At 38.7% G+C, this 19,366-nt stretch overlaps 1 protein-coding gene across 1 annotated transcript in view; it reads right to left on the bottom strand.

Moving 5' to 3' along the window:
* Window positions 1-19,366, bottom strand: part of SLC13A4 (solute carrier family 13 member 4) — a 65,735-nt gene that overhangs the window by 28,781 nt on the left and 17,588 nt on the right. The window contains exons 3-8 of the mRNA XM_073650191.1: window positions 11,309-11,445; window positions 4,853-5,034; window positions 4,524-4,578; window positions 2,762-2,801; window positions 2,584-2,661; window positions 2,299-2,486 (exon numbers count right to left, since the gene is read on the bottom strand). Coding sequence (XP_073506292.1) covers window positions 2,299-2,486; window positions 2,584-2,661; window positions 2,762-2,801; window positions 4,524-4,578; window positions 4,853-5,034; window positions 11,309-11,445 — 680 coding nt within the window. The remainder of the gene's footprint in view (window positions 1-2,298; window positions 2,487-2,583; window positions 2,662-2,761; window positions 2,802-4,523; window positions 4,579-4,852; window positions 5,035-11,308; window positions 11,446-19,366) is intronic.

Here is a 19,366-nt window from a genome sequence, read left to right as displayed (position 1 = left end):
AGGAGCAGTATTATAGCAGTTATATTCTTGTACATAGGGGCAGTATTATAGTAGTTATATTCTTGTACATAGGAGCAGTATTATAGTAGTTATATTCTTGTACATAGGGGGCAGTATTATAGTAGTTATATTCTTGTACATAGGGAGCAGTATTATAGTAGTTATATTCTTGTACATAGGAGCAGTATTATAGTAGTTATATTCTTGTACATAGGGGCAGTATTATAGCAGTTATACTCTTGTACATAGGGAGCAGTATTATAGTAGTTATATTCTTGTACATAGGGGCAGTATTATAGTAGTTATATTCTTGTACATAGGGGCAGTATTATAGTAGTTATATTCTTGTACATAGGGGCAGTATTATAGTAGATATATTCTTGCACATAGGGGGCAGTATTATAGTAGTTATATTCTTGTATATAGGGGCAGTATTATAGTAGTTATATTCTTGTACATAGGGGCAGTATTATAGTAGTTATATTCTTGTATATAGGGGCAGTATTATAGTAGTTATATTCTTGTACATAGGGGCAGTATTATAGTAGTTATATTCTTGTATATAGGGGCAGTATTATAGTAGTTATATTCTTGTACATAGGAGCAGTATTATAGTAGTTATATTCTTGAATATAGGAGCAGTATTATAGTAGTTATATTCTTGTACATAGGGGCAGTATTATAGTAGTTATATTCTTGTACATAGGGGCAGTATTATAGTAGTTATATTCTTGTACATAGGGGCAGTATTATAGTAGTTATACTCTTGTACATAGGGAGCAGTATTATAGTAGTTATATTCTTGTACATAGGGGCAGTATTATAGTAGTTATATTCTTGTACATAGGGGGCAGTATTATAGTAGTTATACTCTTGTACATAGGGAGCAGTATTATAGTAGTTATATTCTTGTACATAGGGGCAGTATTATAGTAGTTATATTCTTGTACATAGGGGCAGTATTATAGTAGTTATATTCTTGTACATAGGGGCAGTATTATAGTAGTTATATTCTTGCACATAGGGGGCAGTATTATAGTAGTTATATTCTTGTACATAGGGAGCAGTATTATAGTAGTTATATTCTTGTACATAGGGGCAGTATTATAGTAGTTATATTCTTGTACATAGGGGCAGTATTATAGTAGTTATATTCTTGTACATAGGGGGCAGTATTATAGTAGTTATATTCTTGTACATAGGGGGCAGTATTATAGTAGTTATATTCTTGTACATAGGGGGCAGTATTATAGTAGTTATATTCTTGTACATAGGAGGCAGTATTATAGTAGTTATATTCTTGTACATAGGGGGCAGTATTATAGTAGTTATATTCTTGTACATAGGGGCAGTATTATAGTAGTAATATTCTTGTACATAGGGGCAGTATTATAGTAGTTATATTCTTGTACACAGGGAGCAGTATTATAGTAGTTATATTCTTGTACATAGGGGCAGTATTATAGTAGTTATATTCTTGTACATAGGGGGCAGTATTATAGTAGTTATATTCTTGTACATAGGAGGCAGTATTATAGTAGTTATATTCTTGTACATAGGGGGCAGTATTATAGTAGTGATATTCTTGTACATAAGGGGCAGTATTATAGTAGATATATTCTTGTACATAGCGGGCAATATTATTGTAGTTATATTCTTGTACATAGGGGCAGTATTATAGTAGTTATATTCTTGTACATAGGAGCAGTATTATAGTAGTTATATTCTTGTACATAGGAGCAGTATTATAGTAGTTATATTCTTGTACATAGGGGCAGTATTATAGTAGTTATATTCTTGTACATAGGGAGCAGTATTATAGTAGTTATATTCTTGTACATAGGGGGCAGTATTATGGTAGTTATATTTTTGTACATAGGAGCAGTATTATAGTAGTTATGTTCTTGCACATAGGGGCAGTATTATAGCAGTTGTATTGTTGTACATAGGGGCAGTATTATAGTAGTTATATTCTTGTACATAGGAGCAGTATTATAGTAGTTATGTTCTTGTACATAGGGGCAGTATTATAGCAGTTGTATTGTTGTACATAGGGGCAGTATTATAGTAGTTATATTCTTGTACATAGGAGCAGTATTATAGTAGTTATATTCTTGTACATAGGGGCAGTATTATAGTAGTTATATTCTTGTACATAGGGAGCAGTATTATAGTAGTTATATTCTTGTACATAGGGGGCAGTATTATGGTAGTTATATTTTTGTATGCATATGGCAATATTATAATAGTTATTTACTTGCACATTGACATAATAGGGGGAACACCTCCAGTTCTTACTTCTTAAAGTGCTCTAGAAAAATGAGGCTGGTGGAGGTCCCAATAATTGTTGTGAGGCCACCAATGGTCGCTGCATAGGAGATGCTTAGTGACAGGCACTTGCAGATCATATGGTCGTGTTTAGATCTATATTTTCCTTGTGTCTTTGGGTCCTTGGATTCAGTGGATGGAAGAACGAGAATCTGAGTCTATGAAGGATAATGAATATATTACTAGGATTACATTTCTTGTACCATACGCTATAGGGTCTCTGTGTGCGGCCTTTAGGAGACTGCATTGTCCTACCTGAGGAAGCGACTGCCCATTAGTTGGGGGCTTCACAATTCTCATTGGGTTGGCAATCATATGAACACCATTCAGATTCTGCTGGTAGAAAAGAAAGAAATATATCAAGATCAATCAGGGCGACGACACCCTGTATATCCACCCTCCTTATGCTGATATTATATAGCAGTAGTTTTACCTTGCTTTGTATGAGTTTGCTGAGATCTTTTGCTGTTGCTCTAGAATACAAAAGTATATGTGAAGTATTTTATCAATTTACCTGAAATATAATTAATCATATGGATTTAATTAAGATTTTAGCAGTTTTATATGCCCTATAAGTCCTCCCCCCTATACTCAGTGTCCATTGTGCAATGCCTGAGTACATTGAACTAGGCACATCCAAATAATTGTTAATTATTTCTTATGCATTGCTGCTAATGCATTGAAAAAAGGAAGCATATTTGCAAATAATCCTGATTAAAGATGTAGGATAATTTGGTGTATACAGCTTTTATGCAGACCTATGTGGTTCAGGTTGATTCTTCCTCATGTTTACAGACTAAAAACACCCCCTGTGTTTAGTCTTAGCGTACAGTCATATATTTATTACCCTGCTTCCTTATAAACTCCTCCTGAGCACTGTAGAGACATCTGTAGACAATACAGGTATAGAGGCTACAGGGTAAAGTAAGAACTATTTCAGAGAGAATGTCCACTGAGCTCTGAATTTGTAGCTCCAAAAGTAGGAAACGTCCACTGAGCTCTAAACTTGCAGCTTTGAAAGTAGGAAACACCCACTGAGCTCTGAACTTGCAGCTCTACAAGTATGAAGCGTCCACTGAACTCTGAACTTGCAGCTCCACAAGTAGGAAACACCCACTGAGTTCTGAACTTGCAGCTCTAAAATTAAGAAACACCCACTGAGTTCTGGACTTGCACTTCCACAAGTAGGAAATACCCACTGAGGTTGAAACTTGCGGCTCTACAACTAGGAAGCATCCACTGAACTTTGAATTTGCAGCTTCAAAAGTGAGAAATGCCCACTGAGCTAAGAACTTGCAGCTCTACAAGTAGGAAGCACCCACTGAACTCTGAACTTGCAGCTCCACAAGTAGGAACCTCCCACTGAGCTCTGAATTTGCAGATCCAAAAGTAGGAAACACTCAGTGAGCTTTGAACTTGTGGCTCTACAAGTAAGAAGTTTCCACTGATCTTTGAACTTTCAGCTCCAAATGTAGGAAAGAGCCAATGAGTTCTAAACTTGTAGCTCAACAAGTATGAAATGACCACTGAGTTCAAAACTTGCAGCTCCACAAGTAGGAAACATCACTGAGTTCTGAACTTCCAGCTCCACAAGTAGAAAACACCCAATAAACTCTTAACTTGCTGCTCAACAAGTAGGAAACACTCATTGAGCTCTGAACTTGCAGCTCCACAAATAGGAAATGTCAACTGAGCTCTGAACTTGCAGCCCCACAAATAGGAAATGTCAACTGAGCTCTGAACTTGCAGCTGCAGAATTAGAAAATGCCCACTGAACTCTAAACTTTCTGATCCGCCATTAGGAACTGCCCACTGAGTTTAGAACTTGTAGCTCCACAGGTAGGAAACATCCACTGAGTTCTGAACTTGCAGCTCCACAAGTAGGAAACACCCAATGAACTTTTAAGTTGCAGCTCAACAAGTTAGAAACTCTCAATGAGCTCCGAACTTGCAGCTCCACAATGAGGAAACACCAACTGAGCTCTGAACTTGCAGCTTCACAAGTATAAAACGCCCACTGAGCACTAAACTTGCAGCTCCACAGGTAGGAAATGCTCACTGAGCTCTGGCCTAACAGCCATACAAGCATTGAACTGTTCCAGATACATTGTAACAAGCCTAAAATAATTTTGCTTATGATGAGTGCTCATAAACATTTTACATTTATTGTGATTCATCTGTTGAGTTCTACTTACTCCTCATTTATGAATATTAGTTCAATTGAAGGTGGATTCTGCTTCTCCTTTCCACCTGCAAAACCCAAAATTATTTCAGAGAATTTAATATAAGGTCCAGATATATGAAATTAAAGTCATAGATGCTATTATTGTTCTTCCATCACTGGAGAACTTGGAGACCTCAGTTGGGGGCTTTTATGGGTAGCAGCTTTGTTATATACAGGGGCAACATGGCAATGTCAAGGATAGGTTGGTGGTCTAGTATGGTGGAGGGGTTAAAGGAATTGTTGAGGTATCTGCAGAGGTATAAGATAATAAAAATGTAGAGATTTAGATATGTAGGTGACCTTTCTGCTGTGTATTTTCCGATGCAATAGAGCCATTGACTACAGTTCCCTCATGCTCCTCTTCAGCACTTGTCAGCTGCTGCAGAACTGCGTCAACAATGGGCATCACCATAGCAGTGGAAGACGTATTAGAAAGCCACATGGATAGCAGAGCAGTGCAGCACATAAAGCACATTAACAACCTGGAGGAAAAGCAAAGGTCGCAGAGATATTTTTTATCTATCGAAAATTCACGAAAATTGTTTCATATTTACATACATAGGGGGCAGTATTATAGTAGTTATATTCTTGTACATAGGGGGCAGTATTATAGTAGTTATATTCTTGTACATAGGGGGCAGTATTATAGTGGTTATATTCTTGTACATAGGGCGCAGTATTATAGTAGTTATATTCTAGTACATAGGGGCAGTATTATAGTAGTTATATTCTTGTACATAGGGGCAGTATTATAGTAGTTATATTCTTGTACATAGGGGCAGTATTATAGTAGTTATATTCTTGTACATAGGGGCAGTATTATAGTAATTATATTCTTGTACATAGGGGCAGTATTATAGTAGTTATATTCTTGTACATAGGAGCAGTGTTATAGTAGTTATATTCTTGTACATAGGGGCAGTATTATAGTAGATATATTCTTGTACATAGGGGTCAGTATTATAGTAGTTATATTCTTGAACATAGGAGCAGTATTATAGTAGTTATATTCTTGTACATAGGGGTCAGTATTATAGTAGTTATATTCTTGTACATAGGGGCAGTATTATAGTAGTTATATTCTTGTACATAGGAGCAGTATTAGAGTAGTTATATTCTTGTACAAAGGGGCAGTATTATAGTAGCTATATTCTTGTACATAGGGGTCAGTATTATAGTAGTTATATTCTTGAACATAGGGTGCAGTATTATAGTAGTTATAATCTTGTACATAGGGTGCAGTATTATAGTAGTTATATTCTTGTACATAGGGGCAGTATTATAGTAGTTATATTCTTGTACATAGGAGCAGTATTATAGTAGTTATATTCTTGTACATAGGAGCAGTATTATAGTAGTTATATTCTTGTACATAGGGAGCAGTATTATAGTAGTTATATTCTTGTACATAGGAGCAGTATTATAGTAGTTGTATTCTTGTACATAGGGGGCAGTATTATAGTAGTTATATTCTTGTACATAGGGGCAGTATTATAGTAGTTATATTCTTGTACATAGGAGCAGTATTATAGTAGTTATATTCTTGTACATAGGGAGCAGTATTATAGTAGTTATATTCTTGTACATAGGAGCAGTATTATAGTAGTTATATTCTTGTACATAGGGGGCAGTATTATAGTAGTTATATTCTTGTACATAGGGGGTAGTATTATAGTAGTTATATTCTTGTACATAGGAGCAGTATTATAGTAGTTATATTCTTGTACATAGGGAGCAGTATTATAGTAGTTATATTCTTGTACATAGGGAGCAGTATTATAGTAGTTATATTCTTGTACATAGGAGCAGTATTATAGTAGTTATATTCTTGTACATAGGGGGCAGTAGTATAGTAGTTATATTCTTGTACATAGGGGGTAGTATTATAGTAGTTATATTCTTGTACATAGGGGCAGTATTATAGTAGTTATATTCTTGTACATAGGGGCAGTATTATAGTAGTTATATTCTTGTACATAGGAGCAGTATTATAGTAGTTATATTCTTGTACATAGGGAGCAGTATTATAGTAGTTATATTCTTGTACATAGGAGCAGTATTATAGTAGTTATATTCTTGTACATAGGGGGCAGTATTATAGTAGTTATATTCTTGTACATAGGAGCAGTATTATAGTAGTTATATTCTTGTACATAGGAGCAGTATTATAGTAGTTATATTCTTGTACATAGGGAGCAGTATTATAGTAGTTATATTCTTGTACATAGGAGCAGTATTATAGTAGTTATATTCTTGTACATAGGGGGCAGTATTATAGTAGTTATATTCTTGTACATAGGGGGTAGTATTATAGTAGTTATATTCTTGTACATAGGGGCAGTATTATAGTAGTTATATTCTTGTACATAGGGGCAGTATTATAGTAGTTATATTCTTGTACATAGGAGCAGTATTATAGTAGTTATATTCTTGTACATAGGGAGCAGTATTATAGTAGTTATATTCTTGTACATGGGAGCAGTATTATAGTAGTTATATTCTTGTACATAGGGGGCAGTATTATAGTAGTTATATTCTTGTACATAGGGGGTAGTATTATAGTAGTTATATTCTTGTACATAGGAGCAGTATTATAGTTGTTATATTCTTGTATATAGGGAGCAGTATTATAGTAGTTATATTCTTGTACATAGGAGCAGTATTATAGTAGTTATATTCTTGTACATAGGGGCAGTATTATAGTAGTTATATTCTTGTACATAGGGATCAGTATTATAGTAGTTATATTCTTGTACATAGGAAGCAGTATTATAGTAGCTATATTCCTGTACATAGGGGCAGTGTTATAGTAGTTATATTCTTGTACAAAGGGGGCAGTATTATAGTAGTTATATTCTTGTACATAGGGGGCAGTATTATAGTAGTCATATTCTTGTACATAAGGGGCAGTATTATCTATATATATAATCGTCTTATCCCGTCTGTCTGTCTTTCTGTCTGTCTGTCTGTCTGTCCTGGAAATCCCGCGTCGCTCATTGGTCCGGCAGCGGCCAATCAGCGCCGCGGGATTTCTGAAAAAAGATGGCGGCCGTTAGCGGCTCATCTGCGGGACGGAGATGCAGTCGGGAGATGACCGGCGCGAGGCGCTCATCTCCCGGCCGGTAGCAGCAGAAGGACCTCGACTGCCGGCGCCGCTGACCTCCATGCGGAAGTGAGGACCGGGAAGCGGCGCTGCGGGTCGCGATACTTCTGCTGCGAGCGGTCGCTCATCTCCCAGCTGCTCGCAGCGGAAGTAGCTGTACAGGCAGCGGCGCTGACATCTATGCGGAAGGGAGGACCGGGGAGCAGCGCTGCGAGTCGGCATTCTTCTGCTGCGAGCAGTCGCTCATCTCCCGGCTTCTCGCAGCGGAAGTAGCCGTACAGGCAGCGGCGCTCCCCGGTCCTCACCAATACGATTCCGCTCCCCGGTCCTCACCAATACGATTCGCTGATTGGTCGATCTCTCCGCCCACGACCAATCAGTGATCTTGGCGCTGAAGTTAAACACCACTCTGCTGATTGGTCGCGGCCGCTGCCCGCGTCCAATCACCGATTTGGGCGCCACATTTAAATAGCGACCGCGACCAATCACCGATCTTGGCGCCACATTTAAACACTGCTGTGCTGATTGGTCGCAGACGCTACCCGCGACCAATCAGCGATTTTGGCGCTACATTTAAACACTGCTGTGCTGATTGGTCGCGGACGATCCCCTGGACCAATCACCGATCTTGGCACCACATTTAAACACTGCTGTGCTGATTGGGCGCGGACGCCAGCCGCAACCAATCAGCGAGATTGGCGCCAAATTGAAACAACGCTCTACTGATTGGGCGCGGCTGCCATCCGCGACCAATCAGCGACATTGACGCAAAATTTAAACAACGCTCTGCTGATTGGTCGCGGACTCCAGCCGCGACCATTCAGCGAGATTGCCGCCAAATTTAAACAGCGCTCTGCTGATTGATTGCGGACGCCAGAAGCGACCAATCAGCGAGATTGGCGCCAAATTTAAACAACGCTCTACTGATTCGTCGCCGACGCCAGCCGCGACCAATCAGCGAGATTGGTGCCAAATTTAAACAACGCTCTGCTGATTGGACGCGGCTGCCAGCCGCAACCAATCAACGAGATTGGCGCTAAATTTAAACAATGCTCTGCTGATTGGTCGCGGACTCCAGCTGCGACCATTCAGCGAGATCGGCGCCAAATTTAAACAACGCTCTGCTGATTGATCGCGGACGCCAGCCGCAACCAATCAGCGAGATTGGCGCCAAATTTAAACAACGCTCTGCTGATTGGTCGCCGACGGCAGCCGTGGCCAATCACCGAAATTGGCGCCAAATTTAAACAACGCTCTTCTGATTGGTCGCGGACGCCAGCCGACCTCGACCAATCAGCGAGATTGGCGCCAAATTTAAACACCGCTCTGCTGATTGGTCGCGGTCGCCGGTCGCGACCAATCAGCAGTATTGGTGCCAAATTTAAACCCCGCTCTGCTGATTGGTAGCGGTGGCCGGCCGCGACCAAGCAGCGATATTGGCGCAAAATTTTAATACCGCTCTGCTGATTGTTTGCGTTTGCCGGCCGCGACTAATCAGCATTATTGGCGCCTAATTTAAACACCGCTTTACTGATTTGTCGCGGTGGCCGGCCGCGACCAATCAGCGATATTGGCGCCAAATTTAAACACCGCTATGCTGATTGGTCGCAGTTACCGGCCGCAAATAATCAGCATTATTGGCGCCAAATTTAAACACCGCTCTGCTGATTGGTCGCGGCCTTGACTAATCACCATTATTGGCGCCAAATTTAAATAACACTCTGCTGATTGGTCGAGACCGCTGCCCGCGACCAATCAGCATTATTGGCGCCAAATTTAAACCCCGCCCTGCTGATTAGTCGCGACCGCCGGCCGTGACCAATCTGCTATATAGCCGCCAAATTTTAACACCGCTTTGGTAATTGGTCACGGTTGCCGGCCTCGACCAATCAGCGATTTTGGCGCCAAATTTAAACACCGCTCTGCTGATTGCGCCCGGTCAGCCGCATACATATTCTAGAATACCCGATGCATTAGAATCGGGCCACCATCTAGTAGTTGTTATATTCTTGTACATAGGGGGCAGTATTATAGTAGTTATAGTCCTGTACATAGGGGGCAGTATTAGAGTAGTTATATTCTTGTACATAGGGGGCAGTATTATAGTAGTTATATTCTTGTACATAGGAGCAGTATTATAGTAGTTATATTCTTGTACATAGGGGCAGTATTATAGTAGGTATATTCTTGTACATAGGGGGCTGTATTATAGTAGTTATATTCTTGTTCATAGGGGCAGTATTATAGTAGTTATATTCTTTTACATAGGGGGCAGTATTATAGTAGTTATATTCTCGTACATAGGGGCAGTATTATAGTAGGTATATTCTTGTATATAGGGGGCAGTATTATAGTAGTTATATTCTTGTTCATAGGGGCAGTATTATAGTAGTTATATTCTTTTACATAGGGGGCAGTATTATAGTAGTTATATTCTCGTACATAGGGGCAGTATTATAGTAGTTATATTCTTCTACATAGGAGCAGTATTATAGTAGTTATATTCTTCTACATAGGGGCAGTATTATAGTAGTTATATTTTTGTACATAGGAGCAGTATTATAGTATTTTTATCCTTGTATGTAGGGGCAGTATTATAGTAGTTATATTCTTGTACATAGGAGCAGTATTATAGTAGTTATATTCTTGCACATAGGAGCAGTATTATAGTAGTTATATTCTTGTACATAGGGGGCAGTATTATAGTAGTTATATTCTTGTACATAGGGATCAGTATTATAGTAGTTATATCCTTGTAGATAGGAAGCAGTATTATAGTAGTTATATTCTTGTACATAGGGGCAGTATTATAGTAGTTATATTGTTGTACATAGGAGCAGTATTATAGTAGTTATATTCTTGTATATAAGGACAGTATTATAGTAGTTGTATTCTTGTACATAGGGGCAGTATTATAGTAGTTATATTCTTGTACATAGGGGCAGTATTATAGTAGTTATATTCTTGTACATAGGGGGCAGTATTATAGTAGTTATATTCTTGAACATAGGGGCAGTATTATAGTAGCTATATTCTTGTACATAGAGGCAGTATTATAGTAGTTATATTCTTGTATATAGGGGCAGTATTATAGTAGTTATATTCCTGTACATAGGAGCAGTATTATAGTAGTTATATTCTTGTACATAGGGGGCAGTATTATAGCAGTTATATTCTTGTACATAGGAGCAGTATTATAGTAGTTATATTCTTGTACATAGGGGCAGTATTATAGTAGTTATATTCTTGTACATAGGGGGCAGTGTTATAGTAGTTATATTCTTGTACATAGGAGCAGTATTATAGTAGTTATATTCTTGGACATAGGGGCAGTATTATAGTAGTTATATTCTTGTACATAGGGGCAGTATTATAGTAGTTATATTCTTGTATATAGGAGCAGTATTATAGTAGTTATATTCTTGTACATAGGGGGCAGTATTATAGTAGTTATATTCTTGTACATAGGGGCAATATTATAGTAGTTATATTCTTGTATATAGGGGCAGTATTATAGTAGTTATATTCTTGTACATAGGGGGCAGTATTATAGTAGTTATATTCTTGTACATAGGAGCAGTATTATAGTAATTATATTCTTGCACATAGGGGGCAGTATTATAGCAGTTATAGCAGTTTTTGCACATACTTACATTCCCGGTTTGGCTCCAGACACCATGACCATTCTTAGAGCAATTCTCCTATGAAGATTCCATTTTTCTACCGAAGCTGCCAAGCAGATGACCCCCATGAGTAGTAGTGTTGTGTTCTTCACATATTCTGCTGCCACCTGTATAGAAAATTGCCATAAATCTCTTTTTTAATACAGTGATGCCTATCAAAATTATTGCAAAAGTGTGACAAAAAGCGATTTTTACACATCTGGACAAAAAGCTTTTGTTTTTCATGCAATCCAGTGTTCTAGGATCTTGAACAATCTACTTTGCAGCTGCTGTAAGGTGAGAGAGTCCTGGTTTATTTGTGCTGTCATCTAGTGGTCGATATGGGTATTACAATATTTCTAAATTGATTTTGTACACACGGGACTTTAAAAATAAGATTTTTGGTAGTCAGTACCGCTGCCGCCTGATGTGACTAGTTGCTTATTGAGTTGGTAGTCCAGTTGCAGGTAAAGTCGCATGTGTAGTGTGGCAGTTGGAGAAATTGTGATTTCTCTTGGATCCTGAATTTTTCAGACATCAGAAATCCATTATCTTAACTGAATCTTGTGATCAGTGAGAAGAATAAATTTTATGTTTGCCGGTAAAAGCTTCCAAGGCGGAAAAAAAATGTGGGACCATATGTGAAAAAAGAGCAAAGAATGTAGAAGTCTGTTCACTTATATGGATCGCCGCCATCATTAACACCCCAGACGCCAATCTGCTAATATTTAGTCAGTTGGCGGTGGAGTGGAGTTACGTAACTGCATCCAAAACACACAATCCTCATGTATCAGTTACGCTGGAGTGGCGGCACTTTCATCACTGACAACCAATATTCTTTGGGTGAAGTTGTCAAGCTACGCCCCCTTTTTTGATGAGTTTCACGCCTGGGTGACATTATCCCCCCTACTTCTACAGTTATACCCCCCCAAATCCTCACTCTAGTTATATAACTTTCTAAAAAACTTTATTTTTCAATTTTTCACCATTTTTAAGATATCTGCTTCCTGTCAATGAATAGAAGCGTTCAGTGTTTTCATCCAGAGACCAAAAAAAAAAAAAAATAGATTTAAAGTAATTGAAACTGAAAAATGGAGTTAACTCTTCCCCATTTCAGCTATTTCCCATGTTTCATCCCTTATATTTAGTGAAAATATCTTAATAATGCTAAATAATACCGCCATATAGTGCAGAATATCAGATTTGGGCAGTGATTACATATACCAATCCCGGCATAAAAAACTTTTAAAAGTCAAAATGGCAATAAATAATGCCACCTCACAGACCCTATATAGTAATGCTGACAGTGAATGCAAAATAGTGCCATATAGTGCAAAAGGAACAGTGATATATGGTAACACTATACATTCACTTCACAGGTGTGCCCTGTCAGGTTTAATAAGTGGGATTTCTTGCCTTATAAATGGGGTTGGGACCATCAGTTGTGTTGTGCAGAAGTCTGGTGGATACACAGCTGATAGTCCTACTGAACAGACTGTTAGAATTTGTATTATGGCAAGAAAAAAGCAGATAAGTAAAGAAAAACGAGTGGCCATCATTACTTTAAGAAATGAAGGTCAGTCAGTGTGAAAAATTGGGAAAACTTTGAAAGTGTCCCGAAGTACAGTTGCAAAAACCATCAAGCGCTACAAAGAAACTGGCTCACATGAGGACCGCCCCAGGAAAGGAAGACCAAGAGTCACCTCTGCTTCTGAGGATAAGTTTAACCGAGTCACCAGTCTCAGAAATCGCAGGTTAACAGCAGCTCAGATTACAGACCAGGTCAATGCCACACAGAGTTCTAGCAGCAGACACATCTCTTCAACAACTGTTAAGAGGAGACTTTGTGCAGCAGGCCTTCATGGTAAAATAGCTGCTAGGAAACCACTGCTAAGGACAGGCAACAAGCAGAAGAGACTTGTTTGGGCTAAAGAACACAAGGAATGGACATTAGACCAGTGGAAATCTGTGCTTTGGTCTGATGAGTCCAAATTTGAGATCTTTGGTTCCAACCACCGTGTCTTTGTGCGACGCAGAAAAGGTGAACGGATGGACTCTACATGCCTGGTTCCCACCGTGAAGCATGGAGGAGGAGGTGTGATGGTGTGGGGGTGCTTTGCTGGTGAAAATATAGCAAAATCTTTAAATGAGAAGGTGTGTCCAAACTTTTGGTCTGTACTGTATGGTAACACTATACATGCCCTATACAGTAGTGTTTACAGTCAACACATAATAGTGCCATCATAAAAACATACATATTGTATAATGCCAAAGTAACAGAGGTATATTAATTCTATTCATACCTTACATAGTAGTGCCATACAGTGCCAAAGTACAAATGAGATACGATGCTCAAGCAACAATGATGTATATTAACATCAGTCAGAAACTACATAGTAGTGTTTACAGTGAACACATAATAGTGCCAAAGTACCAGCATAAAATGCCCATCATAGTGGTGACTATAGTGAATACATAATAGTGCCATGGAGTGCCAAAGTAAAAATGATATATAGTGACCAAGTAAAAGTGATATACATTAGCACAATACACTGAAATGCTTACAGTGAACACATAATAGTGCCATACAGTGCCAAAGTAATAATGACACATTGTGCTCAAATAACAGTGACAAAAGCCCCACATAGTAGTCTTAACAGAAAACATATAATGGTGCCATACAGTGTTAAAGTAACAACAAGCCCAGATAATAGCGATATATGTTAGTACCACATAGATACTTCATAGTAGTGACTACAGTGAATATATAACAGTGCCATATAGTGCCAAAGTAATAACAAAATATAAGGCTCAGGTAATAGTGATATATGTCAACATCATATAGACTGTACATAGTAGTACTTACAGTGAACACATATTAGTGCTATATGGTGCCAATACAACATAGAGATATAGTGGCTAAGTAACAGTGATATATATTAATTCCATATGAACCTTATATAGTAATGTTTACGGTAAACACATAATAGTGCCATACAATGCCAAAGTAAAAACCAGATATAGTGCCTAAGTAACAGGGATATATATAAAGGATTTATTGGACCTATATAGTAGTGCTTACAGTAAAAACATAAAAGTGCCATATAGTGCCAACACAACATAGTATATATAGTGCTGAAATAACAGGGATATACATTAACATCATATGAACCTTACATAGTATTGCTTAGGAAGCATCCACTGCACTGAGCTCTGAACTTGCAGCTTCAAAAGTAGGAAATGCCCACTGAGCTCTGAACCTGCAGCTCTACAAGTAGGAAGCGTCCTCTGAACCCTAAACTTGCAGCTCCACAAGTAGGAAATGCCCAGTGAGCTCTAAACTAGCAGCTCTACAAGTAGGAAGCGTCCACTGAACCTAAACTTGCAGCTCCACAAGTAAGAAACTCCCACTGAGCTCTGAACTTGCAGCTACTAAAATAGGAAATGCCCAGTGAGCTCTGAACTTGTAGCTCTACAAGTAGGAAGTGTCCACTGATCACTGAAATTTTAGCTCCAAATGTAGGAAACACCCAATGACTTCTGAACGTAGCTTTACAAGTATGAAATGCCCATTGAGTTAAAAACTTGCAGCTCCACAAATAGGAAACGTCACTGAGCTCTGAACTTGCAGCTCCACAAGTAGGAAACACCCAATGAACTCTTAGCTTGCAGCTGAACAAGTAGGAAATACTCACTGAGCTCCGAACTTGCAGCTCCACAACAAGGAAACGCCAACTGGGCTCTGAACTTGCAGCTGCAGAAGTAGAAAACGCCCACTGTACTCTAAACTTTCAGATCCGCCATTAGGAAATGCCTACTGAGTTTGGAACAGGACATATGGTTACAGACGTAATGATGGAGGAAGGCAGGGCTATTGAACTGACTCCTTTATCCATTGATATGTTCTGTTCTTGGACTTTATGCTTTATTATTATATATTTTTGCATGTGATCTATATGTCCTTTGGAGTTTTTCATTTGCCTACGTAGGAAATTCTTCTCTCACTGGCCATAAATGATGCAATTATGGAATAATTACACCGTAAAGCAGATGTAAAACACCCTAGAACAGAGAATACGGCCCTACGGGGCACCTTCGTAACCTTGGTGCCAACCGTGCCACCTTTGCCCCACTGAGATGACCTCATTACCAGCTTCCCCCTCCCCACAATACATGGGTAGCTATTTCTAATAAAAAACTTCTTATTCTGGTGGGCAGGAATCCCGTGGCCTGGAGCTGAAAGGCTGCATTGTTTTCCATGATCCGTCTGCCGCCCCACTGAGGAAGGAAAACTTCTGCAAACTAATTCTCTGCCTTCTCTTTCAGATTCCGCAAGTTCTCTTTGTACATTACAGAATATTGCTGCTCATGGCCGTGGGGAGTAGGAATCCTCAAAAATCCATCACCCCCTCAAAGCTAGACTAACACCCTGCTCATTGACAGTATATAATCTCAATATGCATACTGCGGCACTATTATTTGTGCACTATATGGCACTCTTCATGAGGAGAAAACAATAACAAAAGACAAATAATCTAAAATAAATTTATAAAATAAAGACATTTATTATTACATTGATATTATATAAAGAGCATCATACTGCTATACACTGTACAAATAATAGCGCCATATAGAATCAGTGTAATAATGAGCAACTGATATTGCCGAGGTAAGAGGTATACTGCCCTGGTCTTACCGTGGCAATATAAGTGGCTATATACAGTCCTGGTCTTACCTCGGCGATATAAGTGTCTCATTATTACACTGATGTTATATGGTGCTATTATTTGTGCAGTGTATAGCAGTATGATACATTTTATGGCATTAATTTTGACAGTGGAATTATATGGTGTTTTATTGTTGGGCAGTATTATATTTTTATTTAAAGGTTTCATTATTACATTGATGTTATATGGTGGCATTATTTGTACATAATAAAAAAAAATTAATGCGGCACGTTGATTGAAATGTCTGTGTTTGGATGTGGTGTCTCGGTGACTATGTGATCTGTACATTGCTCATTGACTGTATATAGCAGTATAACTTGTGCACTGTATGGCATTTACTTATGGATGTCATTGGTTCTGTACATCTTTCATTATTATATTGACATTACATGCACTATACTGTTAGGCGGTATTATCTTTTCATTAACATGTGTTTATTATTACTTTGATATCATATGCACTTTATGACAGTATTATTTGTGCACTATATTAAGGATGATATTATCTCTGCACAACCATTTATTATTACACTGATTTTACAGTGTGTGCGGAAAGTATTCAGACCCCTTTAAAGTTTTCACTCTTTGTTTCATTGCAGCCATTTGGTAAATTCTAAAAAGTTCATCTTTTTCTCATTAAAGTACACTGTGCACCCCATCTTGACTGAAAAAAACAGAAATGTAGAAATGTTTGCAAATTTATTAAAAAAGAAAAACTGAAATATCACATGGTCATAAGTATTCAGACCCTTTGCTCAGACACTCATATGTAAGTCACATGCTGTCCATTTCCTTGTGATCCTCCTTGAGATGGTTCCACTCTTTCATTGGAGTCCAGCTGTGTTTAATTAAACTGATAGGACTTGATTTGGAAAGGCGCACACCTGTCTATATAAGACCTCACAGCTCACAGTGCATGTCAGACCAAATGAGAATCATGAGCTCAAAGGAACCGCCCAAGGAGCTCAGAGACAGAATTGTGGCAAGGCACAGATCTGGCCAAGCTTACAAAAGAATTTCTGTATTACTCAAGCTTCCTAAGAGCACAGTGGCCTCCATAATTCTTAAATGGAATAAGTTTGGGACCACCAGAAGTCTTCCTAGATCTGGCCGTCCAGCCAAAGTGAGCAATCGTGGGAGAAGAGCCTTAGTGAGAGAGGTAAAGAAGAACCCCAAGATCACTGTGGCTGAGCTCCAGAGATGCAGTAGGGAGATGGGAGAAAGTTCCACAAAGTCAACTATCACTGCAGCCCTCCACCAGTCGGGCCTTTATGGCAGAGTGACCCGATGGAAGCCTCTCCTCTGTGCAAGACATATGAAAGACCGCATAGAGTTTGCTCAAAAACACATGAAGGACTCCCAGAATATGAGAAATAAGATTCTCTGGTCTGATGAGATGAAGATAGAACTTTTTGGTGATAATTCTAAGTGGTATGTGTGGAGAAAACCAGGCACTGCTCATCACCTGCCCAATACAATCCCAACAGTGAAACATGGTGGTGGTAGCATCATGCTATGGGGGTGTTTTTCAGCTGCAGGGACAGGACGACTGGTTGCAATTGAAGGAAACATGAATGCGGCCAAGTACAGAGATATCCTGGATGAAAACCTCTTCCAGAGTGCTCTGGACCTCAGACTTGGCCGAAGGTTTACCTTCCAACAAGACAATGACCCTAAGCACACAGCTACAATAACAAAGGAGTGGCTTCAGAACAACTCTGTGACCATTCTCGACTGGCCCAGCCAGAGCCCTGACCTAAACCCAATTGAGCATCTCTGGAGAGACCTGAAAATGGCTGTCCACCAACGTTCACCATCCAACATGATGGAACTGGAGAGGATCTGCGAAGGAAGAATGGCAGAGGATCCCCAAATCCAGGGGTGAAAAAGTTATTGCATCATTCCCAAGAAGACTGTACTAGTCCAAAAGGGGGCTTCTACTCAATACTGAGCAAAGGGTCTGAATACTTATGACCATGTGATATTTCAGTTTTTCTTTTTAATAAATTTGCAAAAATTTCTGTTTTTTTTTCAGTCAAGATGGGGTGCAGAGTGTACATTAATGAGAAAAAAAAAAACTTTATAGAATTTACCAAATGGCTGCAATGAAACAAAGAGTGAAAAATGTAAAGGGGTCTGAATACTTTCCGCACCCACTGTATATGTCTCTATACTGATGGGCAGTATTATCTTTGCATTATTACATTGATGTTATATGGCGCTATTATTCATACATCATTAAATAAAAATAATTCAGCACATTGATTGAAAATATATGTGTGTGAATGTATGGTGTGTTTAGGGCTGGCGTTAGTCTGAATGCCAAAGTTACCAGCGCAATTCTCATTGATGTTGTATAGCAGCATTATACACTTTATGGCGGTATTATTTGGGCACTGTATAACACTGTGCTACAAATCGTATTAACTCTGCATAGAAACTCATTTATTATTACATTGACATTAATAATAATAATAATAATAATCATTTTTATTTATGTAGCGCCAACATATTAAATGACACTTTGTTATAGGGGCGGTATTATGCCTGAATTGAAAACGGTTCTTTATTACATTGACATTATATAGCGCCATTATTTTTCTATAATAGCTTTAAAAATAGCAGAACATTAATTAAAAGTGTATATTGTGGGTGGGATTATTGTCAATACCTTCATCACAGATCACTCACGGTGCATAGCTGCATTATGCACTTTATGGCGGTATTATCTGTGTATTATGGATGCTATTATAGCTACAAAGAATGTCATCCATTATTAGTTGGGCATTGTACAGCACTATAATGTTTCCTCTACAGCAAAGGGTGTTCATTATTACATTGGCACCATATGGCGCTTTTATTTATATTGCAAATTAGATGCTTTTTATAGTGCAGCACATTTGTATATAGGAACTATATGGCTTTATTATTCCATGGTGTTCTTTAGTTTTGCCAAGGGTTCTCCACCTGCTTTTATCTAACCCAGCTATACGCTCACATTTTTGTGCCCCCCCCCCCCCCTCAGTTGACCCCATTATTTGTATACTTTTCTTGCATGTCATTCTGGGTAATATAATTCTATGGTTTATGACATTGTTTAGACTGGGAATCTTGGCAGAGGTTACGCAGAGGTAGCTGGATTTAATCATCTCATCTGTGGAGCTGGAAACATGAGGGAACAAGGCCAAAAACCTGGGGTCGAGATCTGTCTGGAACAAAGAAGTCGCCAGATCTACAGAACATTGCCAGAATTCCATATTATCAATTCCGGCCATCATATTCCACAACTAGAAATGCATCCTGGGTAATTCCTAATTATAATG

Source organism: Phyllobates terribilis, unplaced genomic scaffold, assembly GCF_046119375.1.
Source record: "Phyllobates terribilis strain yellow unplaced genomic scaffold, ASM4611937v1 Scaffold_10__3_contigs__length_209671492, whole genome shotgun sequence".
NCBI lineage: Eukaryota > Metazoa > Chordata > Amphibia > Anura > Dendrobatidae > Phyllobates > Phyllobates terribilis.
The sequence above is the reverse complement of the archived record's forward strand: the minus strand, read 5'-3'. Positions and strand labels throughout refer to the sequence as shown.